General features: G+C 42.7%; 1 protein-coding gene across 2 annotated transcripts in view; it reads right to left on the reverse strand.

Annotated features, from left to right (window-relative positions):
* Positions 1-15000, reverse strand: part of cluap1 (clusterin associated protein 1) — a 27979-nt gene that overhangs the window by 4378 nt on the left and 8601 nt on the right. For both annotated transcript variants that reach the window (XM_063221080.1, XM_063221079.1), the window contains exons 6-10: positions 13264-13443; positions 12180-12313; positions 10471-10612; positions 9861-9933; positions 2379-2489 (exon numbers count right to left, since the gene is read on the reverse strand). In XM_063221080.1, the coding sequence (XP_063077150.1) occupies positions 2379-2489; positions 9861-9933; positions 10471-10612; positions 12180-12313; positions 13264-13443 (640 nt within the window). The remainder of the gene's footprint in view (positions 1-2378; positions 2490-9860; positions 9934-10470; positions 10613-12179; positions 12314-13263; positions 13444-15000) is intronic.

Genomic DNA, 15000 nt, shown 5'->3' on the forward strand with positions numbered 1-15000 from the left:
TGTGGATTACTGCTTTGGAACTAACGCACCCATAAGGACTGGAGTTACCGGCGCGACACCCCTTTTGTATGATTAAGTTTCAAAATGACCGGAAGACTCCGCTGGCGTTGTGGAGGTGGTGTGTTAGCTCTGACGACAGCAGTGACGAGCCAATTAAGAGCGAATGGTTCCCCTCGCCACGGATCCCAAGAGGGGACAACAAGGGGGTGAGTTGCCCCCCCCATAATTTCATTGTATGTCTTTGGGGGGTGTTCAGATTATTCTGTCCTGGGCCTGACCAAAGCTCTCAGCAGCCGTGTCCCTTGCACTACCCCCTGCTGTTCCCCATAGGTGTTACCTATATGACCTTTACCCTCTCCAATGACACATATGACTCAAAAGGGCAATGACATCCCCATGGGTAATAGTAGAATGGCCACACAAGACACAACACACACACACACAGACACACACACACACACACACACACACACACACACACACACACACACACACACACACACACACACACACACACACACACAGACACACACACACACTACAGGGTTCCCACTCTTTTTCAAAAATCATTTTCCAGGACATTTCCAGGAATAGGGAGGGAAAGTAATCTCATCGCCCCCTGCTGGATATGTTCCTGACCTCTGCATCAAATGAATGGGTTTTTTTCTTTAAAAAATTACATCACGGCTCTGACGACGAAGTAGGAGTAGTGTAGTGGCTGTCATATGATATGCATGTTGTCCCGTTTTATTGATTCAGGTGGTAAAATGTTCGGTTTCTAACTGATCTGAACTAATTTAATATTCTTTAAAAAAGCTAATACAGAACTACACTGACTCGCATGTGTGACGCGTTTACTCCATATAACTAGCATAGCCAAATTAGCATAGACAAACATTAGTCAGAGAGGTGGTTACCAGTCACCACAGAAGCCATCATATCTACTAGAGAAGCTAAAGCCAAACCAAACTAAACGAGCGTACATATGTGTAATAAGACGCCAATATTGAACTCACAGGATTATAAGAATGTGAAGAAACGCGAAGAACTTGTGTTCATTTGATTCTTTGTGTTGTCAATGAGGCGCAAAGCACTGCATGCTGGGAGCTGTAGTCCGTTTCCGACAAGATTGGCACAATTTCTATTTTTCTTAATAGGGCAAAAAATTACTCAAGATTTTGACAGGTAGTAGTTTATCCTATTGTGTAAGTTGAAACATGTGTCTGGTGTGCTAGTTCAGCGTCATATATTACACATACACAGTGACACACAATACATTTCAGAGATAATGTGACAATATGACTTTAAGGTTGAAATGAGTTGTAATAAATTAGTAATACAGCAGTGTTATGGAAGAGGGTACGTCCAAAGACGTCATAAGAGCATAGTATGGCATGGCCGCAAGGGGAGTCACTTTCTTCTTCTGCAGTTAGTTCCAAGGAGACTAGAGATAGGAGGGATTACATACGTCACTTAGGTGCCCAATCACTGCTGACTAGGGCTGTCCATGAATGTTCAAAGTTCGAATTCGAGTTTGGCTAGTGCCTAAAAGCACGAATTCGAATGTGGACAATAATATTCGAATGTGAAAAAAATGTGCATGGTAGAGTTGACGCTGGCGATGCTGGCTGAAAGCAAGGAGTGTAGCCCAACTGGACGGCAGAACAAAATATTTAAGTTATTTGTTGCAGCATTTCTATGAAGTTGTTAACTGAGGTGCTGTTCGTTGTTCATGGTCTTGAATGATTAACGTGCACTGCGGCTACCCCTTCAAATTATCCACACACACATACACACTCACAGCTATAGTCTACTACACACTGGACTTCCAGACATTCCAACACTCACACACACTCAGCTGCATTAAACGTGGCCAAGTGAGTGAGAGTGGCTGACAAAAAAATTGCTTGTGGCCTCCCTCCAATTAATTGTCCATAATGCATGCATTATCTGTCTTTCCATTAGCCTAGTTTTAATGAGAGAAAGAGAGAATAAGGTGCCGTTTCCACGTAGCAGGATATTTTTTTAGCAGGGTATGTTTTTTCTCCTGTTTAGGTGTAAACGCAACATGTGGATAAAAATAAATCCTCCATTGTAACAAATGCGTTTCAGCCCCCTAAACAGGATATTTTTTAAAGCCTGCTTTATTATATCTGGATTTTAAATATCTGCTATGTGGAAATGGAGGGCCAAAACCAATATAACCAGGAGAAAAAAATATCCTATAAAAAATATACTGCAGGTATAGGTCACAGGTCAATAGAATGTCGCTAATTAACAACAAAATATCAACCTTGGCATATTGTGCACGTGTGTGTGTGTGTGTGTGTGTGTGTGTGTGTGTGTGTGTGTGTGTGTGTGTGTGTGTGTGTGTGTACCTGCTAAGGGTGCTTGTATTGGGGGTCGAAGTCTGGATGGTTTGTTCTCATCCATCTCGCTGTCTGAGCCTTCATCGTCTGGTATCTCCATGTCTGAACCCTCATCACGGGCTACACGCACACACACACACACACACACACACACACACACACACACACACACACACAATGTGAGGAACACAAAATATGCAGTAAAAGTAACATTTTGCATTTCTTTGATGTAATTTCCTGCATTTTAACACATTTTAACCTCCCATATACCGTTTCATACCGTTCTCAATACAGTAAGGAACCTGTACTTCCATATTTCAAGGGACGGTTGGCAACTCTACCTACACCAGACCAGTAAGAGGTAGCAGGCAAATAGTTTATTTCACCAGATTCTCTTGCTCTTCACAGTACTTTGAACTACCATCCTCTATTACGTATATAAGGGAAACTTTCATGGAAGATAATTATTTGTTTCACATTCATCGAATGAACGTTGTTCATTAAAGAAAAACAGCGAAATGGTCAGTGTCTTCAAGTTGTCTGCTGAATGACCCATGGACCATCTCCAACGCACCGGCCAGCTGAGGCGTGCGAAAAAAATCCAAGTTTAACGTTGTTTCACATTGATAACAGCAATAAAATGCTATGCAGGGCCGGTTATAAGCATAGGCCGGCTAGGCGGTCGCCTAGAGAGCAATATGAAGAAGGAGCGCCGAATTGGCGCTCTCCGATGCGTAATTTTGCGATATGGAGGTTTTTTTATGAAGTCGCAATCAACAAAGCGTGGCGAAAGCGCTCCTCGCGGCAAAGCGCCCCTCAGCCAATAGTAATATCGCTTTCAACTGTCTCTGGGAAGTCTGTGAACCAATAAACAGACAGTCCTGAGAAAGGGGGCGGGACGAGTGACAGAGTGCGATCTATTTTGAATTTGGAGACTCATTCGAGAGACAGAGGGCAAGCGCGAACAGCAATGCTGCTCTGCTGGGTAGAGAATTATTATGTTCTCATTAAACCAGTCATTGCATGATGCAGGAGTTGCAGAGGGTGTTTTGGAAGTATGTGGTTTAATCAGCAACCGTTTGTGGTAATGTAAAGCCTAATAGTTATGAGGCTACTGTTTGGAATTAGAGGGAAAAAGAGCTTTGCTTTTGATCTGAGAAATCGCTAGTTAGCATGCTAACATTAGCCAAGTATGCCAAGCAATGAAATCCAGTAAAGTAGCTGTTAGTAGCCTACTCACTAACACCCACCTGACATCATAATACTTGCTTAGGTTGACCAGCAATGTAAAGTAAGACTGGTGCCATGTTTAAAACAAGTTTAGCTGCCATATCTCCTTCCATCCACTTGAATAAATTAGGCCTACCTGCTTGTTGTAAGCTTAAAAAAACATTGTTTCCAGACCAGAATGACATATGTCAAGTCAAGTAGTCAAGTCAAGTAGGTTTTATTGTCAATTTCTTTACATGCACTGGTCATACAAAGAATTTGAAATTACATTTCTTGCGTATAGGCCTACATTAATCATGTAAGAGAACCATGCACAGCATGTTTTCATGCTGAGTGATGTAGTATTGCAGACAAGTGAGGCTATTTACTATATTTTGTATATTATGAAATTCAAAAGCATGACAGCTTTTCTCCCTTTCTCTCACCCTGTCCCTCCGGTTCAAACACATAGATAGCCCCCTTCTCATTCTCCTACTCACAAATGCACCACTATTTCCAGTAGGCCTACAGAAATGAAATTGGTTTGGAATCATAGACAGCACAAATGTGTAGCTTATTAAAATTGTTATGCTGCCATGCTTTGTGATGCTGTAGGTAGTGTAGATAGGCTATCAATGCAGACCTCCTTGGTAGGCCTATTGTCTACACATGCATTTGACATGCAAATGTACTGTACCACTCTCCTGGCATTTCAATTCCATTTTACAATTCAAACACATTGATAACCTCCCTCTCATCTGGGGTTGGGGGCACCACCACCATTACATCCAAGACACCACACAGTGAAGGTAGGCCTACTTTCATGCGACTCAATCTGATGTGTTGGTCGGCTGTCCAAAAGAACCAGAAATCCATTTGATGCAAAACAGTTATTGTTCTTGATGCTATTTAGTTAAGCTTACTACCGGTATTACTCTTGTGTTCTGTAAGGTATAAAAAAAAAGGGGGGGGGTGGGGGGCGCCAGAACTCAAACTCGCCTAGGGCGCCAAATGAGCCAGAACCGGCCCTGATGCTATGATATGGTGTGCTGGAAATCAGGCCTCTAAATTAACTTTATTCATCAGCAGCCAATATTAATCACCACCAGTCAAAGTGGCTAATGAGTTGTCCTATCTACCAGCCAAACAGAGCATTTGGTCACATGGGGGGTGTTAAGGAGCTGGAATTGAGTATGATATTGAAGCATTTGCTGTTTTATGAGTGATTCTCTAATTCGCCTACACTTTTAAGTCCGTGGATTTTATTTGGCAATTCCACTAACTATTAACTGCATCCAATGATGCTTTGGACATTAGAAAACATTTATCTTTCATATAATACAGAAAGTGTAGACATAGCATATTTTCCCTCAGCAAGAATGAATATTTAATACTGGTTTTGGGCGTTTTCATGCCGTCCTGTTTTCCAAATGTCAGATTCAGTCTTCATATTAGCATGTAAAGAAACTTGTTTTGCCCAAGACGATTGCAAATGTTGATTCACAGTAATCATCACAATATGACAAAACTGTCAGAAAGACCACTGTCCTTTCCATTATACATGAAATTTGCCATTTTGTGTTTGTCCACGAAAACTGTGTTAACGGTGTCACGGTCTGAAACCTCCTCCATAAATCAGTAATGGTTTGGTCTTAGGCCATACGAATAACATCACGTGATGTCATAACCTCTTTGGCAGGATACGGGAAGACTTCTTGGTAAATATTGAGCTCCATCCTTCCATAATTTAATCCATTCTTTTTCATGTTCTCATAGCGGGAAAATTGCCTGTCAACGGTGTTATCAACATATTCATAAGAATCTGAATTAGAAATCACATGTAGAAAAACACAGATAAAGCATACAGATACATGAATTGATTAAGGTGTTGTGGAGGAACTTCTGAGGTCCTCAGTTAGCACAACACCATAAAAAATGGCTGAAATGTCAACGGTGTTACCGTCAATGGTGTTACAATTAAGTATGACAGTCAGGGTTGCCAGATGAGGCTGATGATTTCCAGCCCAAAAAGTGATCAAAATCCGCCCTAAAAAACCGCCCAATTCTATTGATTTATATGGCAGTGGGAAGGTTTTTCTGATAGATGCCATTTTTACCCGCACCCGGCCATCCTAAGCAGCCCAATTGGGCGGGAAACCAGCCCAATCTGGCAACACTGATGACAGTTGAGGAGGAGTATGTTTTTGCCAATTTATATCCATATTGACAGACAAACAAACTAAATAATTTGTGTTCTAGGGAGATGGGTTTGTCTGCTCTGTTTTTTCTCCTAAAAAAGTGCCGACTTGTTCCCCTGCACTGTTGACCGTAATACCGTTGAGTAACACCGTTGACTGTTTTGAAAGTGTTTTTGCGCTATTGATCCCTTATGTGTTGGAAAAATCCTATGAACATACACTAGGGATTATCTCTGGAGAAGGAAGTCTTGTGTAAGGAGGGTGACTATATTCAAATCAGACGTTACAGGGATTTATGATGAAAAATGTGTCAGTCTGTATCACAGTGACTCATAAAATCCTACTTATGAAGCTCAACAATCACATTTTCTATATCAGTTGCACAGATTAAAGACAACATTACTGCTAAGGGACATAAGCACTTTCAAACACATATTGTTTCAACTCTGTAGTATTTTTATATATGTTTGAAATGACATAGTATTTGTCCATAACACTGTTGACAAAATAATTAAGCAAATGTTCGCTTTCATTAGAGTATTTATCAAATGATTTAAGATTAAGCTTGGCAATTTGTTTGTTTGGAAACTTAAATATATACACTATGTAAACATCTAGGTCATTTAGTTGAAAAAAATACTGATAATTGACATTTTGCTTTTGCCAAAAGCGTAGGGGAATCGTAGAATCGCTCGTATATATATGTATTATATGGTTGTGACGTCATCGTCGAATGCTCCATTCATTTCAACGGGGCTCCCCAACGTTCGCACGTCTGTTATTTTTCGATAACGGACGGGTTGGTCGATAACAGACCGCTGTCAATGGCAACAAGACTTTTCACTGCTAAAGCGACTTTTCAACAAGACTCTAATCAGCTGCTGTGATAGACAACACCTGTTGTCCTGGCTACCTAGCTGTTAGCGGTGTTCCACAACGGCACTGCTTTGTTTTGCGCAGCAACAATCTTAGGCTAGACCTCACATTAAATAGGCCTAAAGAAATGTCCCCGCCATGTGTGAATCATTTAAGTATATCCATATAATAAGCGGGTTAACTTTCGGTCGCTTTGTGGAATAGCAGCACTTCAGAGAGAACAAGACCCCTCCGCTCCGCGTCGGGGTCTAAAGATTCTCTCTGTCGTGCTGCTATTCCACGGTAGCGACCTTCTCGCCGAACGTTAACCCTTACATATACAGTGCCCTCCATAATTATTGGCACCCCTGGTTGAGATGTGTTAAAAGCCTTAAAATAAATTCAGTGTTTATTGCAGAAGAATACTGTCACACTGAAAATTGTAGGAAAATGTAGCCTTCAACTCAAATGAATTGTAAGAAAATAAAAAAAATCCCTGACTAAAAAAGAATTATTTTTCATTAAATCACCTGTTCCACAATTATTGGCACCCTTAACAATTCCCAGGAAATAAATATAATTGAAGCATTTCTGTCATTTCTACAGTAGTTTACAAAGTTTACCAGAGTATGTATCAACATTTAATTAGTAATTCATCACTTCCTGTTTCCCTGGGGTATAAATATGACGTGACACCGAGGCCATTTCTCTTATCCACTCTTGAACATGGGAAAGACAAAGGAACACAGCATACAAGTGAGGCAGATGTGCGTCGACCTTCACAGGTCAGGCAGAGGCTACAAGAAGATTGCCACTCAACTGCAGCTGCCCATATCCACTGTGAGAGGAATAATTAAGAAGTTCAAAACAACTGGAACAGTGGTAAACAAGCCTGGACGAGGACCCAAGTTTATTTTGCCACCACGCACAGTGAGGAGGATGGTAAGAAAAATCAAAAGATCTCCAAAGCTCACTGTTACAGAATTACAACAAATGGTAGCATCCTGGGATCACAAAGTCTCCAAATCAACCATCAGGCGCTGTCTACACGCCAACAAGCTGTTTGGGAGGCATGCACGAAGAAAACCTTTCCTCACTCACAATCATAAACGCAAACGTCTGGAGTTCGCCAAGCGGTATTGGGGCTTCAACTGGCACCGTGTGCTTTGGTCAGATGAGACCAAGATTGAGCTTTTTGGCAACAAACACTCTAAGTGGGTCTGGCGTGCCGCGAAAGATACGCATGCTGAAAAGCACCTCATACCCACTGTGAAGTAAGGGGGTGGGTCAGTGATGCTGTGGGGCTGTTTCGCAAGGCCCTGGGAACCATGTTAGGGTGCATGGCATCATGAATGCTTTGAAATACCAGGACATTTTAAATCAAAATCTGTTGCCCTCTGCCCGAAAGCTGAAGATGGGTTGTCACTGGGTCTTTCAGCAAGACAATGACCCTAAACATATGGCCAAATCTACAGAGAAATGGTTCACCAGACACAAAATCAAGCTCCTCCCATGGCCATCTCAGTCCCCAGACCTCAACCCCATTGAGAACCTGTGAGGTGAGCTGAAGAGGAGAGTACAGAGGAGAGGACCCAGGTCTCTGGATGATTTAGAGAGATTCTGCAAAGAGGAATGGCTGAAGATCCCTCTTTCTGTCTTTTCCCATCTTGTGAAACATTATAGGAGAAGATTAGGTGCTGTTTTGTTGGCAAAAGGGGGTTGTACAAAATATTAACACCAGGGGTGCAAATAATTGTGACACACATTATTTGATGTCAAATAATTATTTCTTTATGTGGGATTTTTTCCCCACTGAATAAATGCACTTGTATTGAAGGTTGGAATTTTCTCTTTTTTTCCATTAAGGTCCCATATTATTTAGAAAAAAATAATAATAATTGGAAGCTAAAAAACACATCTCAACCAGGGGTGCCAATAATTATGGAGGGCACTGTATATTTTATTATTATTATTTTTTTTTTTTTTTTCATTATTATTTTTTGCTGCAAACTTCGATTTGGCAGCTGTGCTCATCATGCTCCAACTTGGGCCTCGGAATGTTTGCTGCCGCAGCACATATGAAGACTCTGATTGGTCGAGAATTTTTCCCCACACGTTGCTGGCCAATGGAAAGGCCAGCGCGAGACAGTTGCAAGACAGTTGCGAGACAGTTGAAGCAGAGCCATTTAATTATCTACGGCTCTGGTTACAAGTCTACAGAGATATTTGTAAGGGCCCATGAACACACTCTTTTGGCTGTTGGCATATTTTGAAGTGACAGCACCGTAGTTTGATGTCAAAATGCGTATCTGCTACGCAAAATGCTGAATGGTCGGCAGATAAGTATGTGTTCCGTGATATGCATTGAAAAGTGAGCCCTTTGCCAGTTCTCACACCTAATTTGTACTGTAGGACTAATGTGTGCCACATATTACAAAGAAGAAATTGCTCAATATATGCACCTGATTAAGTGCCTGTATTTCCTTTCTCCACTTAGTCTGTCATTAGCAAATTCCACTGCAACCAATTAACCAGCCGCCTGGCATATGCTTGTCAATCACCTTCACAACATTATGTTCTGAGAACACTATGTTCTGTTTTGTTAAGAGTAAGTGGTTTGTGTGTGTGTGTGTGTGTGTGTGTGTGGGTGGGGATTCATGTGTTTTCTTATGTGCAGATGTGCACAAAGTGTGGAGAGGCAGCCTTTAGCTTCTATGCTGCAAAGCTTTGAAACCAGCTTCCAGATGACGTAAAAATGCAAAATTAAAAACGTAAAATTGATAGCTTTAAATCTAGACTCAAGACAAAGCTATTCTCAGATGCTTTCCCCTATCTTAAATTATACATCATTCTTATTTTTATGTTTATTTTTTATCATATGATTTTATCTTAATGTTTTAAAAGTTCCTTGACTCAATTTTTTTCTTTCTTTCTTTCTTTCTTTCTTTCTTTCTTTCTTTCTTTCTTTCTTTATTTGCCTGTGTGTGTGTGTGTGTGTGTGTGTGTGTGTGTGTGTGTGTGTGTGTGTGTGTGTGTGTGTGTGTGTGTGTGTGTGTGTGTGTGTGTGTGTGTGTGTTTTCTTGTGTGCAGATACATGCCTGTGTGTGTCTGTGTGTGTGTGTGTGTGTGTGTGTGTGTGTGTGTTTGTGTGTGTGTGTGTGTGTGTGTGTGTGTGTGTGTGTGTGTGTGTGTGTGTGTGTGTGTGTGTGTGTGTGTGTGTGTGTTATACCTCCACTTCTCATTAGTCTCCTCTCCTCCTCTCGTAGCTTGGTCTGCATCATGCGGATGGCATTCTCCGACTCCTGCCCAGGACAAAAACACAGACAGGGATAGGCACGCTCAACTTTTAGGAAAAAGGCAACTATGGCTGCGAGCAACCAAAATATCAATTTAACATAGAGTCAGCTGACAGGGTCATATAAATAAATAGATGAGTTCAAGCATCAAGAGTGCAGTTTTTTCCACACTCAGAACAAAACACATAACCAACATCATCATCCACATTAATTTGCCTCACGTGTCACCTTGGAAACAAAGAGCACATTATAAAACACTCATATCATGAAATTAACAAAACAAAGGTTTATGTATCGACTAGATAGCAGAAGAACAGCAAACATCATCCCGAAGAGGCTTATTAGTGAGTTTGAATCCCAGTTTAAGCAACAGAATTGGAACAAGATCATTATTAGATAGATTATGATTATTACTATTACTACTACTACTACTACTATTATGATTATGATTTGACGCTCTCCTGTTCCATAGGTGGTGGCCGTATATTATTATCATTATTATTATTATTACTATCATTGTTATTATGATTCATACTATGGTACCTCAAATCTCTCCTGCTCCATACGGTGGTGGTCCTCCAGCTGCTGCTCCAGGAAGCTGAGGTTGCGGAACTTCTCCACGTACGTCTCGTACTGCTTCTGGAGCTCCTCCTCGATCTTCTCATACTCATCCATGAACGCCGGCCTGCACACACACACACACACACACACACACACACACACACACACACACAATCTGAGTGTGGGGGAACCAAAACATCGGTACTTCATCTGATGACAACATAGGTGCTACCAAGTTCATCCAGGTCACACGTGTTCACACAGCCTGTGAGTCGGTCACTAGGGATGGGCATACGGTGAAAATTTCTTCGTCGATCGTCGGGAGAATTAATGATTAATAATCGGTTAACCATTAACATTTTTATATTAAAAACAGCACACATTTAGGCCCACCATGCCCTATACTCTTGTATAACAAAAAATACATCAAAAACATCATGTTTTTCTTCGAGGATTTGTTTTTATTAACAACACAAGTGTCAAGTGATTAACAAGAAAAGTTAAACCTGAATTGGTGCGCAATGCGCAAACGAGGGAGGCTTCAAGTTGCGAGCCAACAACGAAGGCACATAACGGTGCAGACATCGAGGCGAGGCTAGGTTGAGATGAATCACCGCCGTCTTTTACAAGGCTTGGATGCGCGGTGTTCAAGTGATGCATCATGGTCTTTGTTGAATTGGTCTTTGTATATTTGTATTGTATACTACGTCTATGGGATACCCACCGTATGACAGAGTGTCTGCAGCTATTTGTGGTTCCTCTGTATGTTTTCCTATGGTAACCTACTGTACAGTCTAAAGTGAATGCAGCCGTTTTAACTTTTAAACTAAATTGAGTGCAGCAGTTTCAACTTTTAAAATCAGAGATTCTCAGAAGCAAATCGGAGCTTCTCAAGAGCTTTTCCTCTGCCTGCATGTGTCCCATGTGTGATTTCGGTTACCATGGCAATAATGGAGATGTGAGATGCGTGGAGCCTTCAACAGCAGACAGTGAGTCAGTAGCTAGCTCGCTGGAGACGAAACAAAGTAGAAACAATGCTCCTAAAGATGTACTCAACATATCTAGTCACCACAACCCCACATGCAAGAATACACAGCATTGAATCTAGTCATGCCAAGAGCAATACAATGTCGTTTCTGAGCTCCTGAAAAACCGGGAACTCCTCCCACTTTGTCTGTAAGCATACAACCAGTAGCAAACCAAGGGAGGCAGGTTGACCATGTCGTTTTGGAAATGTTAATTGTTATGGTCTTGATCAGACCAAGTCTTGAAGAGATTCGAAAGTCGATGATAATCAGGCTAGCCCAGCCCTGCCCACCAGATTAGTCATGTGCGGAATTTCACGACATACGTTCTGCTTCACGGTCTGTATGATGAAGTGGCCACGGACTCTGTTGCAACCTAATGCGAGTAGCTACCCGATGTGAACCGCACATGTCATCAGCAACCTACCGGCTGAAGCAGATTCTCAGGGCATGCCGCTTGATTACGAGCAGTCGTAAAAGGTTGCGGCGAGGCGGCGAGATGATTGGATAAGTGACAGCGCAGCTCAGCAAGCAATTGGCTCTCGTTATCGAATAGGTGGGATATGTGCAAGCACGCGCCATATTAGTGTAGCGATTTTCACCCGTTCATTCCAATGTGGGCTTTCTGAAGTGTTCCGTCTCTTATTAGACCGTCTCTGTACCCACCGTACGGTCTGTAGTGTCTGCAGCCGTTTCTGGTTCCTCTCCAGCTCCTGCCTCTTCTTCTCGATCTTGGCGTCCAGACTCTGCTCGTCCGCCGCCACATTGTTCAGCTGCTCTTTCGTACGCTGCACGTTCTCCTGCACGCACACACACACCCACACGGAAAGTGAAATACATACGTACACATGCATGCACACACACACACACACCATAACTATGACATTATTCAGCTGCTCTTTGCTCTACTGCACTTTTTCCTAGACACACACACACACACACAATCAATGCATGTAAAGTGTCTGTGTGTGTGTGTGTGTGTGTGTGTGTGTGTGTGTGTGTGTGTGTGTGTGTGTGTGTGTGTGTGTGTCTGCGTGTGTGTCTGCGTGTGTGTCTGCGTGTGTGTCTGTGTGTGTGTCTGTGTGTGTGTGTGTGTGTGTGTGTGTGTGTGTGCACTAACATGTGTCAAATGAGGGGATGAATAATGGCCAATGCTAAATCCTGAAAATCTTCAATCAAATCCAACGCCCTGTGAAAGCATTTGTGCAAGTGGGTGGGAAATAGAAATAGAAATTGAAAGAACATTGTGAGTGTGTGACTGCACAGACACATCACATCACATCAAACATACTGTCTTCAGGCCGACCAGAGCGGTGCCGATGCCCGCGCCCGCACCAGTGCGATACCAGCGTTCTTACCAGACTCTGAACTTTTCCGTATGTGACCCTGTGTTCCACAGATGAATCTGCTAGCGTCCACGTGGTCATAACGATTCTCAGAGGAAATAATTAGGAAGTATTTATAACCAAGGATTTATAACTTTCCGGTTCCCGAACTCTCTTACTCGTGGCGCGAACGGAAAGGGCACCGGCATGTTTCTCTGCCGGCCTGAATGCGCCAACAATGACTTTCAGTTTAAGTTTCTCACCCACCCGCACGCACGCACGCACGCACGCACGCACGTACACATACACACACACAGTCTCCCTCCTTACCATGACGTCTTTGATGGCAGCCCTGAGTGCCCTCTCTCTCTCTCTTACACACACACACACACACACACACACACACACACGGTCTCCCTCCTTACCACGACGTCTTTGATGGCGGCCCTGAGTGCCTTCTCCGTGTCGTTGATCTCCAGGGGCCGGGCAATGGCCATCTGCCGGCTCTCTCTCAGGTCCTCTTCTCGGCCCAGCAGGTCGTACAGGCTGGCCCCTTTGGCCGTGATCTCCGAACCCAGCTGACGAGCCGCCTTCCGATCTGCAATCTAAATACAGACACGCACACACCACACACGCACACACACAGACAAACATATAGATATATAAATAGACACACAGATTCATGATGGATATACGTATGACGGATATTCTTCCTGTATCAAGAATATTACATTTTTGATTTAATGGCCGTTTACCTCAGTTCCACCTATATCATAATGTTTCTTATTTGCTCTATTGGAAAATGTGGGCGCACTCTAGAGCCCTAGCCTGGCGATGCCATCCTTTGTACACATCGTCTGGCAAAAGCCTCGAGCTCGGTTCTCTCAGTGTTTAGCCAATCAGCAAACAGTTGAGAGTGGTGACGCAGAACACACCCGCGAGGTCCGTTACTGATTGGTTAAGGAAACTATATTCACACTTTTGTTTTGTTATTTGTATGCTTTTGCGATGCTATATTGTAACAGTCATGCTAATAAAGCATAATATGGATTTTAATTTGAATTCAGAACTCCAATAAATGGAAATGGCAGTGTAAGATCCGACCATCTCCCACCATCTATGGACACAGACTACACTCGCCTCCAAAAGAGTTGTCGCCTATCCATCTGTTTGGAATAATAGCTAATAACCTGACTTTCAATTAATCACTTGGCTTCAGAAGTCACTCATATGAAAGCTACAACCCACAGACCTGTATTAACCTAGACTGGCAATGGGCGGTTCTAGACAGTGGCAGCTTTTCGGATTGACTGGGCGCAGCCATCTTTGCCTTTTCGCGCCCTGTGGGCTCCTCCCGCAGACGTAGCCCCGCCTAGTGGAGACTATCGCAGCTGTGAGCCATAGGAATGCATACGATTTCAAACGGTGATTACAACGTTATCAAAGTGGGTTTCAATCATTTTTTGTAAGATTTTGACAAGTCGTAACGTCTAAATTCTCACTCCACTAATGAAATAACCCTCACTACCTCCAAACGTTTTATTAGAGAGCCAGAAGTTGAGCGGTCTTGCCAGATCGGGCGGTTTCCCGCCCAATCGGGCCGTGGAGGAAGGCGGTCTGTGGGTAAAAATGGGCAAAAATAATCAGTATCATCTGGCAACCCTGAAGCCGACTGTTTTCGTTGCCGCTTACGGTATGCAGGTGTGTGGATATTTGTGACACTGAATCGGCCATGCTTACGTGTATAAAGCTTATTTTATGTACTTTACTCAGATGTAATGACAACTATGTAATATAGGTAGGCTATGTATATTTCTTAAATAAGCCGTACGAAGCTACCGGTAACTGTGCTATTATTAATAACCCCCCCCCCCCCCCCCCCCCCAGGACGCTGAAGGTAACCTAGCAACAACACGGCACAGCACATTGCAGCTGTGAAAATAACGAGCCACTTGAGAGCGAGACTTTTCTAGAACATTAATTTATACTAGAGCTATTGTTCTAAAGACGTTACACATGGCCTGGTCCAACTTAACTAGTGAACCAGTGTTGCAAAAAAATATATTTTAAAAAACCCCATCGGTGCATGACGTCATTACGTAATTACGGGAGTCTCCACCAAGATGGCGGACTACGATTCTGAGGCTCTGAGAAATCCGAAA

This window comes from Engraulis encrasicolus, chromosome 17 (assembly GCF_034702125.1).
Source record: "Engraulis encrasicolus isolate BLACKSEA-1 chromosome 17, IST_EnEncr_1.0, whole genome shotgun sequence".
Classification (NCBI taxonomy): Eukaryota; Metazoa; Chordata; class Actinopteri; order Clupeiformes; family Engraulidae; genus Engraulis; species Engraulis encrasicolus.